Below are 22,239 nucleotides of genomic sequence, written 5' to 3' on the forward strand. Positions count from 1 at the left end.
TACTGCAACATGACATCATGACTTTTGTGTAAACATATACGGCACTTTCGAGTCAGGTGGCGTGTTATCTCTACGCATTTTGAGCTATCCGCGTGTATGCGTATATGTCTACGCCATTAACGTCCGCGTCCTTCCGTGTGTCTGAACCCGCAGTCAAATCTCCACTCATAAATGCCATTAACCCCAGTGACGGTTAAGTTTAGGGATGGGGTTGAGGTAAGTCATATCTTTTTCTTTCCTAGGATGATAAGGGAACAGTCACAAATGCCATTAACCCCAGTGACGGTTAGGTTTAGGGACGGGGTTGAGGTAAGTCATATATCCTATATAACGTTAAGTCAACGGCGTTCATAAACGCGCTGAAAGGCCAGTGTGGGGTAAGCTACTTTAAAACTGTAGTTTGACAAGCTACAAGCTACTCGTAAGTTAAAGTAGTTAAACTACAGTCAAGCTACTCTTTTGGAAAAGTAGTTAGCTACACTACAAGTTACTATCAAAAAGTAGCTAGCTACATTGAAACTACTTTTGCTTTTTTGAACAACGTATATTATTAATAACTGATTAAGTGTCTGAGGACAGAAGGGGACAACAATACTTTTTGAAATCATAATTTTATTGCATTGTTTTAAATACTAAATGTTTAAACATTTAAGGTGTAAAACAATGCAATAAAATTATGATATCAAAAAGTATTGTTTTATTACACACAACACCCAAATATCTCAGAATGTTTGTCAAAAGTGCAAAATTGTAACAAATAGGCTACAACATTGCAAGAAAAAAATATACATCCAATGTAATTGCATGTAGAACATTTTCTCCAAAAAAAAAACCAATTGAACTTGGACAAATAAGGCCATGGGTAATTAACTTTAGTTGTTTCTCCATCATCCAAATCTGCCGTCACATCTTGCTCCATCATCATGTGTGTGTCAACACACTTCTGGACGTCAGTGAACCGTTAGCCGGATGCGTGATTAAACAACAGGTGGCGGTAATGGCAAAAAAATGAGTTTGTAATCTAACAAGAAGAATATCCTTGCATCGCGCCGATTCACGCAGGCTCGACAAACGCAATGTAGCTTTTGCTCGCGCTACACCGCTACTTGCTGCATAAAGTAGTTAGCTACTGGAAAAGCTACACTGTTTAAAAAGCAACTGATCTACTGCCAAGCTACTCAAAAATGTAGTTAAGTTAGTAGCTTCGCTACTTGTAGTTAACTACTCCCCAACACTGTGAAAGGCGATTATGCGTCTTGATAGCACGCCAAAAATGGAAATACGAATTTGCGTGTCACACACGCTACTTCATGAGATCAGTCTGAGTACTGAAAACTGTTTGCGTGATGATTTGCTCTGAGAAAAAAAAAAAGATTTACCCGGTGACCTCAACCCATGCCTTGCTTTGATTGGCTGGAGCTCATGACATCACTGAGGTTAAAGCGCGACCGCTCTGGATATCTAGCATGCTAGATATTTTTCTGTGTCTGCGAGTGTCTTTGATGCGTTGTTGGCTCTTTCATACTAACAGACTGGTGTTCATCGTCCGCTTATCCCCCGCGATAACACCCTGACCTGTCAGCGAGCGTGACGATTTGCAAATTGGGCTTAAAATCCTGTAGTGTGAACTAGGCTTTAGTCTCACTGCTTTTAATGAAGATTATTGTGTTTTGAGCGGCCACGACTTGCTGTTGATGCAGATATTCATCTACGGCGATGCATGCTGCAGTAATGCCGTGATGTCTGGTTTTATTATGTCATCTAGCCTATAACGCTCTCGCGCGTTTATTTTTCAGCATTGTTGGGAGGAGTGAAATTTACAAATGTGGTTTCAACAACCAGATGCATTTACACCTTTTCTCCCGAAGAGGTTTAAGCGATGGCCTTTACACCTGGTCTCTTCACGAACGGACATCTATCAGATCTGAGAAACACATGAAGTGCCCAGGTGTAAACAGGCCTGAAGTGTTTGGCCCTCTGTGAGGCCGCCTTGGTAAACCGTCTTTGATTAGACCCGTCTCGGGCCCTGTAGTTTTATATTTGCTCAGAGATGCTGACTTGGAGTCAGGCAGGGTTGAGCATGCCTTTTCAGCTCCCCTGGGGTCCTCGGGTTGAACCAGATCCCAGATCTCTGCCAATATTCCCTCAAAGCTAATGCCTTTCAGAGAACCTACTCTGTCCACACGCCGGTAAGGATTCTTCCTTGCATTGGGCTTTGAGCGTTGTGGCCTTAGGGAAAAGAGACACTGAATTCATTCCGATTGACGAATCTTTACATGAGCTCTAAACATGATCGAGTTGATGTGTGTTTATAGAGCCCCTTTCGAACAGCGCGTTGATCCTGGTAAATTGCCAGAACGCCTTCTGTGTGAACGCAAACACGACCCAGGATTGATACCGGCATCGATGCCGGGTTGGGGACCTAGTAACATTGCCGGAATCGGTCCCGGAACGTGCGCTGTGTGAACAAAAGCCAGGACCAATGGCGTAAGGGCTATGTCATAGTGAGGACATGCATGTTATCGCGCGACTCTTAGAAGAAAGTTTGTTCGTCATCAACAAAGAAAGGACGAACAAATGTCTGGGAACTGGAACGAAGCAGAGACAGGAGCTCCTCTCTATCCGCGCTGAAGCTGAGATCGTTCACCAGCTTTGTGGAACGGTATGCGCGTGTACATGTTTTCGACGTGTACGTTACACGTCTCATCCTGACGTCATGTGTCTTTCCGGGATCTTTACGGGTTGTGTGTGAAAAATCGCACAGGAAAAATGCCCCAAACCAGTCGCCTGCGGATGAGAGTCTGAATCGAGGACTGGAGGGCCATTGTCCTGCTCCACTTTACACACACAGTGAAAGGAGAATTATAGGATGACCGAACACTCACTTTATTCAACAGCTCGTTCCACGCGTCATACGTCATTATGCTATTTCAGCCCGTTCTCATCCCAAGGCGTCATATACGCTTTTGACATTTTCGTCTACATCCAACGCACATGGCACCCTTTGGCGTCAATATGAGACGCAGATATATATGGGCCAGAAGGCGCCTCCTAGTGGTCAAACCCTAACCCTACCCCAGAACTAAACCTACTCACAACCGAACAAAGCTCTGTGCGTGTTATATTGACGCTAAAGGCTGCCATGTGCGTTGGATTTAGACGAAATTTCACTATATGACGCCCTAGGATGAGAACGCGTTGGCTATTTCTACATCGTTGCACATGCGCAGTCCTTTCAGTTTCGGTTTTCAATCTGATCAAGTGTTTACATGTTCTCTCGATCGGATTAGAAAACGACCACGTCCAATCTGATCGAAATCCCACTCGGATCGAGCTCAGTCGGGTTGATGAATGTGAGGCTTTTCAGTCCAATTGAGCCGTCAATCTGATTACTAACGGGTTTTTTGGTTGCATGTATACGTAGCCAGTTCTGTTTGACCTGAGTTTGGCATCGAAGTCCGTTGAGCCGTCTTGTGCTTGTCGCGGCTCAGTATAGCGGAGTGGGAACTGATTCCCCAAAGTGTCTTTGGACACAGTGCGAGTTTCCATTTGAAAGGGAACCTCTCAGGTTACGACTGTAATCATGGTTCCCTGAGAAGGGGAACGATACACTGCTTCTCGCTGCTATGCTTTAGGCACACCTGCTCACGTCTCTTCAGTCAGAGAAGCCGTTGACGTGTACCTCAGGTGCCTTCATGCACTCCGTCACACACTGTTGCCAGCCAATCACATTGTTGCGTTTGAGTCACATGCTTCACGCTCGAGGCGTTCCCCCAAAGTCTCGTTCTTTTCTCAGTGAACCATTGTTACGTGCGTAATCTGAAATGGTGTTTAGATTTTGTATGTTTTCTAAAACACAAACAACGAACAAACTATGGTTGGAAAGCAACACTTACAATTTGAAAAGCCAAAACTGCAAATGCTTTCATAGCGTTTCTCAAAACTATGTTCTCAGTTGGGTTTTGCCCATTAAACCAGTAACTATTTTGAATAAAGTAGGCATATGACTTCAACAAACAAATACATCATTCCAAGTGCAATAACACTGAAGGAATATGAAATATTGCAGGTATTGAGAAAGCGTTTCATGCACCTAGAAGCTTTTTCACCATGTAGCCAGGCATACTGTACAGAAAAATGCCCAGCATTGCTATGATCAACAGAAGAAGCACAATTTTGATGACCAGCCACCTGTACTGGTTGCAGATGAGATGGCGGATGGCCTTTAGCGGGCTAAGGAACCACAGCATTGTAATGTCAGGGCGGCTGGTGGGACAAAACCAATGAACAAGCTTTTAAGAATTGTGAACATAGACAATTTTTTACATGTTTGACTTATTGATTACATGCACTTTTGGCAGGTTCACAGCAATAATTAAAATGCTTTCATGTGTAATGTTCCTCATGCATGGACTGGAAGTGTGCAAGAGTTGAGTCTCTAAGGGAGAACAGAGCATGCTTCCAATGGATTTTAAATGTGCCTGTTTAATGCTAAATGTTGAATAAACCGTAATTGCGCTTACAAATAATTCATGATTGGATTGGTTTGGGTGAAGGTGCATAATATAAAATGTAGCATGAAAAGATTCGCCAACTGTTAATAAATAAAATGCACGTTTAGGTTTTTTAAATTGTCTATTTATTAGGAGCAGCCAAAACACACAACAACACTTCCAACTTCCAACAATCTGATAACCCCAGAAACGAACCAATTGATATATATATAAAAAAAAAACATTTGATATGCAGAGAAAAGACTACAAGTTTTTAGATGTTGTATGTTTTCTGAAACTCAAACAGCTAACACAATGGATGGAAAGCAACACTTAAAATGTGAAAAGCCCAAACTGCAAAGGCTTCTATAGTGTTTCCAAAGAAAAAAGTATGAACTTTGTTTTCAGTTGGGCTTTTCCCATTAAACCAACAAAAAATACGACTTCAACAAACGCATACATCATTCCAAATCAAAAAATATTAAAGTAATATCAAATATTGCAGACAAGGTGAACGCTTTTCAAGCGCCTAGAAGCTTTTTCACCAAGTAACCTGGCATATTGTACAGAAACAAGCCCAGCAGTGCTATTATCAACAGAACCAGCACAATTTTGATGACCAGCCACTTGTATTGGTTGCAGATGAGATGGCGGATGGCCTTAAACGGGCTAAGGAACCACAGCATTGTAATGTCAGGGCGGCTGGTGGGAGAAAACCATTGAACAAGCTTTTAAAAATTGTAAACATAGACAATTTTTACATGTTTGTCTCATTGGTGACATGCACTTTTGGCAGGTTCAAAGCAATAATTAAAATGCCTTCATGTGTAATGGTCCACATTAGTGCTCATGCGTGGACTCGTGTGCAAGAGTAGCTGTTCAACAAAACCTGAGTGTTGAACCCCTAATGGAGAACAAAGATGGCTGTTCATTTAATGCTTATGAATGGATTTTAAACGGGCCTGTTTATTGCTAGTTATTGAGTGTACAGGAATTGTGCTCAAATATAATTCACCATTGGATTGGTTCTCGAGTATAGGAGCAGAAAAGATTCGCCAACTGTTAATAAATAAAATGCATGTTTAGTTTTTTTTTTATATATTATCATTATTATTGACTTATTTAAAGCACACAATAACATCCTTCAGTCAAGAAATATAACTTCAAACAATCTGATAACCCCAGAAACGAATGAATTGATTTAAAAAAGATTTTACATCAGAATTGGATGTGCAGAGAAATTCTACATTTGTTTAGGTTTTGTACGTTTTCTGAAACACAAACAGCTAACACTCAAAATCTGAAAAGCCAAAACTGCAAATACTTTTATAGCATTTCCCCCCAAAAATGTGCGTTGGTCTCCTGTCAGGATTTGATGAACTTTAAGTTCTCATTTGGGCTTTGTCTATTAAAACAGTAATGATTTTTTAACAAAATAAATGACTTCAACAAACAAAAACATCATCCAGGCGAGATCGTGTTGAAGTAATATCAAATATTGCCGGAATTGAAAAAGCTTTTCAAGCACCTAGTAGCTTTTTCACCATGTAGCCAGGCATACTGTACAGAAACAAGCCCAGCATTGCTATTATCAACAGCGCCAGCACAATTTTGATGACCAGCCACTTGTATTGGTTGCAGACGAGATGGCGGATTGCCTTTAGCGGGCTAAGGAACCACAGGAAGGCTGTGTCAGGACGGCTGGTGGGACAAAGAAAAACTCATGATAAAATCTGCGGCACAGCAGAGGGTGAACGTTAGCTGTCAGAATTATTACGGATTTATTCTCAGTTTATTCAGACGTGCGTAACGAGGATATATAGCGTTTATGGTTTAGGTTAGGTTCACTTACCGTGATTTAAGCACATCAAGGCCTGGTTTCACTGACAAGGAATTAGGCTTTAGTTTAATTAGGACATGTAAGTAGCTTTTATAACGGTGCCTTAGAAAAAAAACATTACTGGTGGGAATCTTGAGATGAAACAATGGCACTGATATATTTTAAAGGGGACATATCATGCAAAATCCGCTTTTTTTAGCCCTTAAATGCATTTTGTTGTATATTTAGAGTGTTTATAAGTACAGAAAAGATGAAATTATTCTCTTCAGGTGCTTCGTTTATATCTTTATATTCTGTTTTGGCCATATTTTTCAACCTGTTCCGATTTTTCTGTTTTCTATGACGTTTTTTGAAACCAAATAAGGACATCGACTACCGGCCCAACACTTCGAGCAATCCGCCATTATTATTTCTCGCTCCGATTTTGTAGTCAGAGCTCAATGATGCAGAAGTTACGAGAGGGCAAGTCAAAATGTTCGGTTGTTGGATGTACGTTAGTGACCTGAAGCACTTCAAGGATTCCCACTTCAACAACCTCCGCCAGTATACAGAAGGGTTTGCCGATTGACTTCGTCTGAATGAGAGGTAAATTCCTTCTATCTTTGGAGACGACGAACAGAGCGTTTCGATAAGCTGTAAATATCGTTAATAAAAATAAAGTACTTTACTTTCTTAAAACACATGGTGGTCATGGTTTAGCAGTACCTTTGTCTTTCTTTGTTTTTGTTTAGAAGTAACGTTAGACGTCTGCAGTATTATTGTTCTTGAGATTCATCAATGCTCATTTAGCTGCTTTTCTAAACGTATCATATTATCAATACAGATTGTTTGTGGTAAGATTAGACCGTAGTCATTTATCTTGTCCGTGTGTTTGTTTTAAGAAGAGAAATAGTCGATGTTCACTAATAACACAAAACAGTTAACTCGCATATCAATATATCCATATGAAGAGGTTGTTCTGCAGGTGCGTCGTCGTCTTTATCGACTCGCTCGCTCTGGCTCGAATATGTAAGGCTTGATGGACAAGTCTTCTGTTGTTGACATTTTATTAACGTGTGAATAAAAATGTTCTTTGAAGGTATCGTATATAATCGTATATCTCTAATCAAACTACAATAATGGCCGAACGTGGGGAGTTGAACCGACCGTGAACTCATCGACCTGGAGAGCGGACGGGGAAAGACACATCTCCTGTTTATTTAAAGGGGCCGCTTTGAAACGGGTCGCTCACAGACGCACATCAGAAAAGGGGCTTGTGGAGCTATAATAATGAGGAATTCAAACCCAAGCATTGCAGTTATGTTTTATGTTTATGACCACAACGGTATGATTTATATGTAAAAATTAATGAGTTAAAAGCATGATATGTACCCTTTAAGATATGTCAATGCAACAGCTCAAACATTATAATATTTTAGTCTGAGACTAGGTTTAAACCTTGTCTGTGAAACCGGGGGCCAATGTTTCTTTGGAAGATTCTTATTTATGATTTCTTACTGTTGGAAAAACCCCTCAATGTTTATTATGCACAGATTATTAACATTGTCCACACATTTAGTGTCATGGAAGAAATAATCAGATGTTTGGTTTATAATTAATTTTATGTAGGGTATTTATGACAGAAGAGATTCCTTTTAAATCAGGATATGCAAAGCAAATTATTTATTTATTAGAAATGTATTCTTCAATCAATCCTGGAAGGAGGAAAACATGAATCTAACATATACACCAATGAGCCAAAACATTATGACCACCTGTCTAACATGACATGTTGGCTACCAAGACAGCGCCGACCCGCGAGATGTGGACTCTCCAAGAGCCGTGAAGGAGTCCTGTGGTCTCTGGCTGCAGATCCCTCTAGTCCTTTAGGGGTCGAGGTGGAGATGCCGTGGGTCGAACTTGAAGGTCCAGTACGTCCCACTGATGCTCGGTTGGATTGAGATTTGGGGAGTTTGGAGGCCTGGGAAACACCTTGAACTCTTCATCATGTTCCTCAATCCATTCCCGATCAATGTGTGCTGTGTTACGGTGCATTATCCTGCTGAGAGATTATTCCCACATCCACCAGGAACACCAGTGTCGTGAAGGGCTGGACCTGCTCTGTTTCCCAGCAGAACATCACGCTCCCTCCAGCGGCTCGTCATTATCCCTCAGTGATCCTGGTGCCGTCATTTACCCAGGGAAATGGCACACACGTCCACATGATGTAAAAGCAAACGGGACTCGTCGGACCAGACGACCTTCTTCCGCTGCTCACAGGTCCGGCTCTGACGCTCTCGTGCCCACTGTAGACGCTTCGATGGTGGACGGCCTCATCATTGGCATTCTGATCCTCCCATAACCATCCTTAAAATCGTGTGTGACTTGTGTCGCAGTAGACCTTCAGTTTGCTCGGACCAGACGGGATAGCCTTCATTGCCCTTCGAGTTGACACTCAACATGATGATGATGATGATTTGCGTTCGTCCCTCCTCGGACACTGCTGGTACACTTTCACCACTGCAGACCGGGATCAACACACACACCTCGCCGTTTCAGAGATACTCAAATAACAATTTGGTCCTTGTCGAAGTCGCTCAGATCTTTATTCGTGCCCATTTATCCTCCATCCAACACGTTGATTACGAGAACCGATTGTCTGCTGACCATCTAATCTAACCAGACCCTTAATATATGACCTTGTTAGGAGATGGTCGACGATACTCGCTTCAACTGTGATGGGTCATAATGTGTTGGCTCAATATAGCAAAATAAGTCAAAACCCATCAAACCTTTGCAATTGCAAACTCTTAAGGACTGTTTTTTGGGCTGTTTTAAAAAGTATTTATTTTAAATATTGTATGATAGAGTGTTTTCAGTATTATAAATAAATGTTTGAAAGTAATGTATAATGGGTAGTGAAAGTGAAAAATTGTCAGCAATATTGAAGGTAGAGGTAAAAGTTGGTGTAAATGCTGCTCTTACTTTGGTTTCTCTAGAGGCTCTGGTTCATTGCGTCCTTCACCAACAGGACTCTTCTCGGCCTCCTCACCTGTCAGCAGGTGAAGCTCTGCTTCTACTTTCCCCTTAAAGGATAAAAAAAAACCCCATTAAACTAAACAATGCAAGTGTACACTGGTAGTTTAGGAGTAGGATTTTATCATTCACAGGGTTAGATCATGCAAAAAAGTAATTTACTCTAATACTCTCTGTCATGTGTTTACAATGTGGGTAACACTTTAGAATACGGTTCCTTCGTTAATGAATAACTACACAAGAACTAATGAGTAACACAATATTAACAATCTAGTAACTATTACTAACTAACAAGAAACTCTAAATAACGAACTAGTAAGTAATATCGCACAGATGAAAGTGGTAGTTCACTTTTAAGTAATCAATAACTACTATTTTTTTTAAACTTCCCAGAGAACTACTGAAAAAGTTTCTTAACAATCTAGCAACTACTATTAACTAAAATAAATTCTTATTAACGAATTAGTAAGTAATAGCTCACAGATGAAAGTGTTACTAGATACTTCTGTGGGAATTACTAATTATTTGGATTCGTATTATGAAGTGAAGATCATTGGAACTAACTAGTAATTACTCAAGTGTTACTAAAGACATTTTCTAAAAGTATACTAAAGTTCACAAAAAATCTCAAACAGTTGCACAAATCATGACTAGATCATGTAGTAACACTTGAGTAATTACTAGTTAGTTCCAATGATCTTCACTTTATAATACGGATCCAAATAATTAGTAAGTAATAGCTCACAGATGAAAGTGTTACTAGATACTTCTGTGGGAATTACTAATTATTTGGATTTTATTTGAATTGTGTCTTCTCTGTGAAGAAGACACAACACACACAACCTTGAGGCGGATGGGCTACAACAGCAGAAGACCCCACCGGGTACCACCCATCTCCACTACAAATAGGAATAAGATACTACAATTTACAAGAGATCACCAAAATTGGGAACAGTCTTGATTTCTGTTGAGTCATTCAGATGGTAGATGGAGTCAGAATTTGGTGTAAACAGAATGAGAACATGGATCCATCATGCCTTGTTACCACTGTGCAGGCTGGTGGTGGTGGTGTAACGGTGTAGGGCAGGGGTTCTCAACTCCAGTCCTCGCGACCCACTGCTCTGCATATTGTGTATGTCTCCCTTACTTAACACACCTGATTCAGATCTTCAGCTCGTTAAGATGGACTCTACGGCTATCCTAACGAGCTGAGGATCTGGATCAGGTGTGTTAAATAAGGGAGACATACACAATATGCAGAGCAGTGGGTCGCGAGGACTGGAGTTGAGAACCCCTGGTGTAGGGGATGTTTTCTTGGCACACTTTAGGTCCCTTAGTGCCAATTGGGCATCGTTTAAATGCCACGGCCTACCTGAGCATTGTTTCTGACCAAGTCCATCCCTTTATGGCCACCATGTCCCCATCCTCTGATGGCTACTTCCAGCAGGATAATGCACCATGTCACTAAGCTGGAATCATTTCAAATTGGTTTCTTGAACATGTCAATGAGTTGACTGTACTAAAATGGCCGCCACAGTCACCAGATCTCAACCCAATAGAGCATCTTTGGGATGTGGTGGAACGGGAGCTTCATCCCACAAATCTCCATCAACTGCAAGATGCTATCCTATCAATATGGGCCAACATTTCTATAGAATGCTTTCAGCACCTTGTTGAATCAACACCACGTAGAATTAAGGCAGTTCTGAAGGTGAAAGGGGGTCAAACACAGTATTACTATGGTGTTCCTAATAATCTTTTAGGTGAGTGTATAGTAGTCATACTTAATGTGTAATCTACCAGCCAGCCACCTTGTGTACAGCATGGCATGAGCTGATGGGTCCTGAAGTGTAATCCTTCAGCAAATGAACTTGCCTGCATTAAAATAGTCTAGTGCCAGTGAGTGTCACTGTAAGTTCACTGTGTTCACATCACTTTGACCCTCCTCCTCCCCAGCACCACCTGTCTATATCTGTTTATGGGGATTGATGCATGTCCGTTTGTGGAGCTGCATCTTCACTGACACATGTTGGTGTTCAAGGTGTTCAAGTAAACAACTCCACTGGCTTCAAGAGGCACGCTGGCGACTGATGGATGATAGAGGACTTTAGCGTCCTTGTTAGCCTGGAAAGCCTCGAGTAAGACCAGTTACATTGGAAGTATGATGCTGAAAATTCAGTGTGTATGCCAGTCTTCAGTTTCAATCGATCCTTTAGAAATCATTCTAATATGGTATAATATTTGACACTCAATTGATTTGCAAAGTTTAAACCAGCAGGCGCAACCCGTGCAAGCACTTTGGAAAAGTGAATCATTTTGCGAAGCAACTGGTTCAATTGACTCAAAAGTTTCGAAAAGCTTTGTTTCTCTCATCACATTATTTTGCAGGTCACTTACTGTAATTTCCAACTCATCATTTTCATCACGGGCCACAAACGGCCACCAGCCTTTAATTCTCTTCTGTTTGAAGAGGTTGACCATGGGCATATCTTGCTCATTTATCACCATGTCAATGGAGCACTGCTTCGCTGTCTTTGCACCTCGAGGAAATCGATTCAGGTCAAGTTCGATTGCACCTGAAACAAAACGCAAGCACACATGTGACTGTATGAATGAAGGCCTTTAAGACTGAGCCTGAATCTAAAATGACTTTACAAAGTAAAACAAAACAGCACACCCAAGAAGTCGTCTGCAGAGAAATGATCCGCGTCCCACACTTGCAAATTCAGTCGGGCAGGAATTTTATACTCAGTCTCATCCCAAGAAAACATGGACTCTTTCTTTGAAATTACGATCTTTTCTTCGGCCTGTAGGTAGTCGAAGGGATAAACAAAGCGCCAGTTGAAATTGCCCTCTCCGGTCAGCGAGTGATAGTGGACATCTGTGTCTTGCTTGTCTTCTTGTTGGCCTTTCAGCCATCTGTTGATTACAAGTTGCATAGTGTTGGTACAGTTAGTTGGTACCCTTGTGATCACTTGAGAGATATCCTTCAGATATATACAGTACATATATACAGTATGTATATATATATATATACATAGATACATACATAAATATATACATATCTGATATGTAAGTACATACCTTTTTTCTTGCAATTCCAAGAGTATATCTTACAATGCTGAGACTGAAACATGGAATTGCGAGTAATAAAATCAGAATTGCAGAATATAAACGCGCAATTACGAGAAAAATGTTAGAACTTTGACATATAACCTAGGAATTGCAAGAAAAAAAAGCATGAATCGTTAGTATAAACTCTTTTTTAAATCGTTTTTTCATTCCGAGTTTATACATTGCAATTCAGGGTTTTTTTCTTAAAATTGACAAATTTAAAAATTAGAATAGCATGAAATGAAGTAAAAAAACAAAAGATAGAATTGTGAGAGGAGGGAACGGAGATGCACGTCAGAGGTGATCCGATCCGCTTCAGAGACAAAATCCACTTTGAGTGTAAACTAAACAAGTCCCTGTGTTCCAAATTGCTGCTCGACCCTCGGTACGTCTGTGGTCCCTCTTGCAAGATATCTGGGAGCCTGGCTAGCGCTCCCCAGCCCGTCTCACAGGCTCATCCGTACCATCAGACTCGGCTGTGCGATTCAGTTCGCCCTATGCCCTCCCAAGTTCAGGGGCATCCACTCCATCTCCGTGAGGAGCGAGGATGCTCCTGTCTTGCAGGCAGGGACTTGCACATTGGCAAGCGATGATTGCATCAGCTGCTCTGCCTCACAACACAAGCATATAATGAGCAGAAGGTGCGTCACATCTTTGTTTTTACGCTGAGGAGCCGGACCTTGTGACTCGGCCGTACAGCGGAGGTTCGGCAACAGTGGCGACGGGACGTACTTCTCTGTTCCTTCCTTCGGGGAATAAGGGTTACCATACATAACGATCCATTCCTCTTCAGTTGGTCACTTCCCACATATGTCAGATGTGATCCGACGAATGGGGATATCTACCAACACGCCACTGTTGTTGGCCCTTCCACGCGCCGCTAGAGTCTCTTGGTCTGCCCCTAGAAATGGTGCGAAAGTTAGGAGCTCTTAGCAGAGAGGGTCAGTCACTGCTGTTCCGCAAGGCCCACTCAGTGTGACTAATTGGATGACGTTGGGGGAAAGTCCTTGAAGGAAAGGGGACGCTGCGGAAGCCACCTCCAGCCCGAAGGAAGGTAATGCGGTTACACATATGGACTAGCCAAGCAGGATAGTACAACATATGGCAGTCTCTGGGGTGGCTCCAGCTTAACTCTATGGGGGAAAGAACACCAGCAGAAATGACAGAGCGGACTCTGTTGAGGGAAAGACACGGGCTTGTCCGCAGAGGAGCTGAACCGTGGATGAATACACACATCGGGTCGCCGCAGGGACACCCAGCCTAACAAAGATAACACAAGCATACGAGTATAGGCCTGGCATCAGACGCTCTACAACAGGGGTGCCCAATCCTGCTCCTGGCGATCGACTGTCCTGCACAGTTCATCTCCAACCCTAATCAAACACACCTGAATGTGATCCTAAAGACCTTAATTGGCTACTTCAGGTGTGTTTGATTAGGGTTTGAGATGAACTGTGCAGGACAGTCGATCGGCATGAGCAGGATTGGGCACCCCTGCTCTACAACATCTGAGCAAGGCACGTAATAGAGGTAGAGGTCCGTCGCTGTACGCAGTTCCTGCATAACCTCTGGGTGGTAACTACCCTCATACAATTTCTTGACCGCTTTGGCATGGTAGACTTGCAGGAGTGCCACGGCATTCAGGGCGGAGGCAGCTTCTTGCTCGCTAGAGCGGACAAGAACTTACACGCTTTATACTGCAACTCTTTAGAGAAATCGCGACCACCACTGCTCGCACTGTCACACTGACACCAACTGGTAGAGGCTTCTTCCACAAAGAGATTCGTCCAGCTGACACTCAGACACAGATCCTTTGCAGAGCAGGAACAGCATTCACTGTCTGGCTCCGAAGCCAAAGACAAAGATGCGACGCACCTTCTGCTCATTATATGCTCACACTGTGAGGCAGAGCAGCTGATGCAATTACCTCATGCCAATGTGCATTGGCTCGTTTAGTTTACACTCGAAGTAGATTGGTCTCTTGAGCGAGATCCCTATTCGTCAGATCACCTCTGGCGTACACAGAGAGTGACCATCTGAAATGGAACTGCGTTAAAAATGTCTGAATTGTTATGTATAAACTCACAACTAGCTTTTTTCATTTGTGAGTTTATATCTCACAATTCTGACCTTATTTTTCACAATTTACTTTTTCCTCACTGACTTTTTTCTCGCAATTCTGACCTTATTTTTCACAATTTACTTTGAGTTTTTTTGCAATTTGCAAATTTTCTCGCAATTCTGACTTTATTTTTCGCAATAAATAAAAGTCAGAATAGCAAGGAATAATTTCAGAATTATGAGCTAAAAAGTCACAGTTAGTTATTTTTTATTCCATGGTGGAAACAAGAGTTCATAATATACACGTACACAGGAACAAGTGATTTCAGGGAAAAATATCCCGTACCCTCTAACAAATATGTCACTTGATTTTTCTCCTGTGAAAATGTCATCGTCCTCCAGAACGACTTCATCTGTGTTCCACACGATCACCCTGAGCTCGAATCTGTCAATGACAAAAAGGTATTTTGAGGATGCAATGTTCATCTGCATTTGGTCAAAAGCGTTCAACCAAGCGGTTCCTACTTTTTTGGCTTCCTAGGTGAAATATCAATAGCGGGTCCGGGTGCTGGCATATCTTTCGGGAACATGTCCACCCACATCTCAATTCTCCCCTACATCACAAGCACTCATATTCACTAACAGCTTATTATCGCCATTTTGTTATCTGACAGTGGTGCTTTTGGGATATTATTCCTGACCTGCTCAATCCCAGGTTTATCAGGATTCAGGAGAGGCCTCGTCTCCACATGCTCTGGAACCAGCTTGCAGCCTATTCGTGGAATATCTTCCCAGTGTTTTAGTACAGCAAGAGCCAGGTGCTCATCCGTCTGTTTCTTCAGTCCTGCCGTAGAAAAGTATGTGCATTTTTTCTGATGTGCTGCTCTCCGATGGGAACTCAGCAATTTAGAAGACCACCCTTATACTTGTTCCCTTTCGAAATGCTTTGTGAAAATGTACATACCATTTTCATCCTCAATTTCAGTTGGGCCCGTGTAAACTCTGTTTGCCACTTTCACTCTTCCTCCCGGGCCGAACTGGGGTGGATCCATTTTTCCATCTTTGCAGAGTTTGGCAAGGATTTGCGTTGGCTTCAGTGGGTCCCTCCACACATTATAGCCATGACTAAAAGAAACAATTGGAAAAGTTTTATCCATCCATCCTTTTTGAAGTAATATTTAGGGGCAATATTTTAAATACAATTTTATTTTATTAACGGCATACATTGCATATTTGGAGCTGATTCCACATGTTGCTCTGTGTTTGCTGTAGTAACGGTTCTCCAAGTCAATCTTCGTCTCCCCAATCAGGTCATCGGTTCCCACCAAATCCCAGTCATAGATGGACACAGTGAGGGTAGAATCCATTGGGAGCGTTGCTTCAATATCAAAAAACCTGCGAGTTTGAAGGCAGTTGATGTTAACATTAATATTATCGGTAACACTTTACAATAAGGTTCCATTAGTTTACATTAGTTAATGCATTGTTTAACATGAACTAACCATGAACAACATCTCAGTTTATTAACAGCACAATTAGTTAAAGGGACACTCCATCCATTTGCATTAAGATTTCCATTGTTAGAAATCCAGTCATACTATTGAATGGTCGTGCAACACTCTCTCATTTTCAGAGAAATCCGCTATTTACCTTTTTCACTTCCTCCTACAATGATGCAAATATCGTCATTTTACGTCATTGTAGGAGGAAGTGTAAGGGGGGGGGGGTTTCTTTAAAGACTACAAGCACTAGATCCCACCCTTTCAAAACCGCCCATAGGGGGTCGGACCTAATGCGCCAACAGACCAATCACAGATCAGTGCTAGTGCGTCTGATTTCACCGGCAGAAACTTTTTGAAAATAAGGACGAAGGTACTGAATACGCAGACGGATGCGTTATGGATAGGGTTGGGTACTGAAACGCGGTAAGGAACCGGTTCCGACGTAAACGGTAATAACCAGACCGAATCAGAACGAAAATTTCGGTGCCTGAGTCTCTGTGTCATGAGGCGCACACACTCAAAGTCTCTCGCTCTCTCCCTCATGCGTGCACTATACGGTGTGGAGCACAGTCTGATCTGTCTCACATGCGCGCTTTTTTGCTCACTCGCTCTAGATCCGAGAGATTTTAACTAATTTGCGGCATCAGGGAGCCGTTATCAATATGCGGGAGACTCCCGGAACGTCTGATAGCGAGGGGATTAAAGGGTTAGTTCACCCAAAAATGAAAATTCTGTCAGTATTTACTCACCCTCATGTTGTTCCAACCCCGTAAGACCTTCGTTCATCTTCGCAACACAAATTAAGATATTTAAGATATTAAGATCGCTCCTGCATACTAGTCCATAGGCTTCTTGAGGGAATGACTCTTGCTGGCATCGACAAGTCATCAAAGACATCGTTAAAATAGTCCAAGTGACTACAGTGGCTCAATTTTAACTTTATCAAACGACAAGAACACTATTTGTGCGCAAAAAACAACAACAAAAATAACGACTTTATTTCAACTACTAACTTCCTTCTCCATGGGCCTGTAGTCAGTTAACGTAGTGTGATTGCGTAAAGCTACGTCACACGTAGGCTCACTATTGGCCGACGCTGGTCATGTGTGTGTGATGCGTGTGACGTACAATAACAGAAGCTTACGCTATTAAACTAGTAACCTGACTCGCGGCAGAGGGAGAAATAAACGAATAGTTGAAATAAAGTCGTTATTTTTGTTGTTTTTGCACTCAAAAAGTGTTCTCGTCGTTTAATAAAGTTAAAATTGAGCCCCTGTAGTCACTTGGACTATTTTAATGATGTCTTTAATGACTTTTCGAGGCCAGCAAGAGTCATTCCCTCAAGAAGCCTATGGACTAGTATGCAGGAGCGATCTTAATATCTTAAATATCTCAATTTGTGTTGCGAAGATGAACGAAGGTCTTACGGTGTTGGAACAACATGAGGGTGAGTAAAGACTGACAGAATTTTCATTTTTGGGTGAACTAACCCTTTAATGAAGATGCCGAAGACAAAACGCTCCATGGTTTGGCTGCATTTCACGTGTAAAATTACACGTCAGAGTAAGTGTGGCGATTGTCTGAAGCCCGTATAGAATCACGCCAATCCATTGGCTGATGGCGCGGGCGCCGCCTTGACGCTCTAACATCGTCATATTATATTATCTGATTTCATTGTGCGAAATGATTTCCAGGTGGTAGCATATAGACGAATCCGACGAGCGTTCTTGTGTAGGCTGCCATCTTGTGGCGACGCCATTACTGAGCTGTTACACCGGCATAGACATATGCACCGGTATGTAAACAAACCTCGGAGATAAGGTGATAACGCACCCTTGATGACAGCTACAGCCAGGCAGACTTGTTGGGTTGATGATGTTAGACATTGGCCTCTAGTCACAGATGAAGGTACAAACGATCTTACAGATTATTTATGAAAATAGCTTGGCAAGCTAGCTAGGCTAACGTTTGCTACCGAGGAAACTAAAAAAAGATCTGTCCATTTGGCAACAATAAATAAATAAATAAATGAAATCAAATAAACAATTTCATGTTTTTCATTTGTGTCCATTATTTATCTCATTTTTACATTGCAACAGGCAAGGGTAAGGTAACGTTACAGCTAGAAAGTATACATAATATCGACCAACTACTGTTTTTAAACCATGGAAAGAGGTCAATATAACAGCAGGAGAACAATTATGTCACAAAACGTTACATTTAGCTCAGGAAAGCCATTTAATGACCATAGCATGTAAATTGAATAGAAAAAATAACAAGAGAGGAGATTTTGCTGATCACTATATCACACATTTATTATATTTTTTTACTTATGTCATTAAATAATTGTTATTATACGCGAATGTCCGCGTCTTGTACTCGCCCAGGAGATCTGTGTAAACCATACGACACCAGACAGGGGCAGTCGCCCCGGGGTATTCACAATGTTTTCTCTTCAAAATTGAAATTTTACTGCCACCATTGAAACAATTTATAACGGAAACTGTTTACCCACTCGACATTATACAAGGGCTAACGTTGTAGCGTTAGTGACAGTCGTAAATCGCGAGCTGTTTATTCCAGTGGACGCAAGTTGCAACTAAAACAATAGGAGGCAATGGCGCAACGCTACCCAGCAACAGCTCAGTAATGGCGCCCCGCTTACTTCCGGTAGTTTCGCCGGATTCGTCTATAGTGGAGCTCAACTTTAGTCTACAGTGATGGGCGGAGAAGTGGGAGTGGCCTGTGGAACTGAGCATTGCAATGCACTATGGGGATTGTTAACGTTAACAAACAATTACTAACGCTGAACATAGATGTTGTTCATGGTTAGTTCATGTTAACTAATGCATTAACTAATGTTAACTAACCGTGCTGTAAATGTGAACTGATGCATTACTGGTATATGTGTGTTAATGTTAACAAATATTAAATGATGCTGAACAGAGGTGTTGTTCATGGTTAGTTCATGTTAACTAATACATTGACTGAGAAGTCTTTAATCAACAGTACTAACTTTCCAAACACAGGGTTGAGTTGCTTAGAGATATAGTTCTCCTTGTCCTTGATGTCTGAATTTCCAAGCTTGATGGCGATATATGGGTCGGCCTTCCCATTGATATCTGCGGGATGCAGATCTGTGGCCTGAGACAAAGAGCAACAATTGTACAAAAAATGCCCAAACACAAAAAGACTCAATGCACTGCTCTCAGGTCTGCGGTACTACTACATACCCTGATGACATAGACCCGGACGAGGATGTTAATCGGATCGTTGTGTGGGATGTTCTGGAACATGCCCATGTTGGAATCAAATCCCGTTTCTCTGTAAGCCTCATCCGATACAGGGACTTTGTAGATACACAAGGAACCCTACAGTAAACACAGCACACACACTCAGAGATGAGCTTCACAATGTGTTTAATACATTTACAGATCAGTCTTTGGTTCACATTATTTGTATGGTAGAATGTTTACGAAGTACAAATCGCACAAAAAATTCCTGTCTCTATACACCTGTTTCATAGATCGATGAATACTGTTTCATGTTGCTGATAAACAACTCCACAAAATTGAACTCATCAGATTAACAAAGATCCTCTTAAGTTTAGAAAATATTAACTCATTTTTGTAGTTGGTACTCGAATTCAGCAAAAAAGTCTCATCACATTTTGTTAGTTACCTACATCCGTTTAAATGAACTAGCAGTGAACAGCGTTTAGTTAATCTCAACATTTACTAACACATTTTAGGACCAAAAGTTGTATCTATTAACATTTGTTTATGCTCTGTGAACTAACTTTAACAAAGGTTAATACATGCAGAAAGAACTGCTTATTGTTGGTTCATATTAGTTATGTTAGTAATGCAAACTAATGAGATTTTAAGTTTTTTGTTGTTTACGAAAGTTGGTGTGAGAACTGTGATCTGTTCTAGAGCAGCTACTTTGATGAAGCTCAAATAAAACATTTCTTAAACATTAGATTTGGTCACTACATAATTCCATTCTGTGTTATTTAATAGTTTTAATGACACAACTATTAATCTAACATGAAGAAAACTTATCATGGATTATTGAAAATGACTGTTCATATGGTGTGGAATATACTGTAGCTCTAAGGGAGTGAAAACATCCTGCAAAGATTTAAATCTGAAAGTGCACCGTATATAAAGTTATTGTCTTTCAAAAGTGAGAGTCGACTCTTGAGTTTATGAAATGAATTGTTTTTGAAACGAGTCATAAGCTTTTTCGTCGTGACATAGATAAAAACATTAGCTCATTGGCCGCTTCCAAAAACTGCGCGCGCAGACGGAAGTGTAAACTTGAAGTCTACACATTGAAATACTTCAGCTGAATCGCATCATGTCGAGAAGACGCTGTGTTCTACATTGCAAAGACAGTTCAGCCACTTGTTTCCATTGTCCAGGGACGAGCATGTGAAGAATCGGTGGTCAGAGTTCATATTTGCAACGATACCACAACAGTATAGCCCGAACCTTGTGTTCTCATTCAAAAACATAAATGAATTCAAATGTGGATTCGCAAGCCGGTTGTACCCGAGGGACGGCTCAGTGTCCAGTGTATATGGATCAGGTTCGTCCTCCTCCGAATCACAATCTGTAAGTATTATTAATAATGTTTGCTGTTATGTTTTCTGTAGCATGCACAATATAGTTATATTGTGTTTTGTGTGTTGTGTACACTCCGCGCAGCTTCTAAGCGAGATAAAGTTAGTTTTGTTTTTGATATTCACCAGACATTCATTGAAAAATTGCAATTACCTCCTAAACGACTTATCCGAATATGACTTTGCTCGATATAATAAGCACTGCCCCTCAAAAGCCGCCGCAATGTGAGTTTCGCCGGGAAAGCTCGCTCTTGACGGAGACGCGAGTAAGGGACCGTGTGGAAAGTGCACTTTTTCTGACACGTTTGTTCAAACACTATATACAATTTTCAACACTTGACAAGCTATAATCCTGGTTATGGGCGTTCTGTTGCCGACAGTCTCTGCCTACGGTTTACCAATAACAACTGACTGGGTCATTGGACCAATCGCCACAGATTCGCGTCACTCAAAGGAGCTGTTTGGGAAAATGAATCGTCGAACGAATCATTTGGGAGTCGTTGAGCAAATCAGTTAAAAATAAATGCATATTATAAAACAAATAAAGTGTTTTTTATCCTTGCATGGACGTTAAACTGTTTTTGGGAACTCCCAAAACAAAAATAGGAACATTTCAAATGCTACGATAGGGGCTCTTTAATGGTTTTTCGAATAACATTCTGCAAAGTTGTAAATTCGAAAGTGCACGATATATAAAGTTACTGTCTCCGAAAAGACAGAATCGACTCTGAACGACTAATCCGAGTCATTTTTAATTAGTATCTCACTGCATGACAGATCTACGTCACCAGAAAATACATTTGCATAATGCCCGCCTATGTTGTCCGATGTCCGCGCGCGAACAACTTCTCCCCCTTCAAACAGAATTTTACTGATGACTGCTTCTCAAATCTCAGAGTTCAATGCGGTATTAGCAAAACACTTGTTTGTATTGGAGAGAAATATAGGTCAGTACTCAGTTTATTTGGACCAACTTGCTCCTCAGAATCACAACTTGTAAGTATGATTAAAAATAGAGGGTTTTCACCGACGTCACGTTCTGGGCACGTTCTCATCACGGATGAGCGGCCAATGCCGGCCATTATGGAGGCACTCGGCTGTAAACAACAGCATGGATTGCACTGTTTATGTACTACTGAACACATTGTTACAATAAAAAACATGGAAAAAACACATGGTAGGTGCAAAATCATCATCAAGCCAATCAGAGCAGAGTAGGCTCGCGGAAAGGAGGGATTTGGAGAGACTGATTTATCCGACCGATAAGTCATTTGAGAATCATTGAACAATGTGGTGATGCGCAATGTATAATATGAGAAAATAAAAGTGTTTTTTGACATTTGAGGAATTTAAACTTGTTGTAGGAGACCTCCAAAAAGCAAAACCAGGACCCTTTGAAATAGCATAATAGGGGGCACTTTAATAATAATATTAGTAATCAGTGTTGGGAGTAACGCATTACAAAAGTAATACATTACAGTAACATATTACTTTTTGCTGTAACGCAGTAGTGTAAGGCATTACTAATCAATTTTCAGTAATATTTTACTCGTTACATGTTCAGTGAGGCTTGTATTACAGTGTATT

General features: G+C 41.3%; 1 protein-coding gene across 1 annotated transcript in view; it reads right to left on the minus strand.

Annotated features, from left to right (window-relative positions):
- Positions 1 to 5,066: 5,066 nt before the first annotated feature.
- otofb (otoferlin b) overlaps positions 5,067 to 22,239 on the minus strand; it is a 53,654-nt gene continuing 36,481 nt past the window's right edge. Inside the window, exons 31-41 of the mRNA XM_089120022.1 lie at positions 19,259 to 19,396; positions 19,042 to 19,169; positions 15,748 to 15,918; positions 15,488 to 15,648; positions 15,225 to 15,367; positions 15,049 to 15,137; positions 14,870 to 14,968; positions 12,026 to 12,267; positions 11,746 to 11,924; positions 9,298 to 9,398; positions 5,067 to 6,194 (exon numbers count right to left, since the gene is read on the minus strand). Coding sequence (XP_088976148.1) covers positions 6,014 to 6,194; positions 9,298 to 9,398; positions 11,746 to 11,924; positions 12,026 to 12,267; positions 14,870 to 14,968; positions 15,049 to 15,137; positions 15,225 to 15,367; positions 15,488 to 15,648; positions 15,748 to 15,918; positions 19,042 to 19,169; positions 19,259 to 19,396 — 1,632 coding nt within the window. The 3' untranslated portion in view covers positions 5,067 to 6,013. The remainder of the gene's footprint in view (positions 6,195 to 9,297; positions 9,399 to 11,745; positions 11,925 to 12,025; positions 12,268 to 14,869; positions 14,969 to 15,048; positions 15,138 to 15,224; positions 15,368 to 15,487; positions 15,649 to 15,747; positions 15,919 to 19,041; positions 19,170 to 19,258; positions 19,397 to 22,239) is intronic.

This window comes from Pimephales promelas, chromosome 15 (assembly GCF_988280905.1).
Source record: "Pimephales promelas chromosome 15, fPimPro1.hap1.1, whole genome shotgun sequence".
Taxonomy (NCBI): Eukaryota; Metazoa; Chordata; class Actinopteri; order Cypriniformes; family Leuciscidae; genus Pimephales; species Pimephales promelas.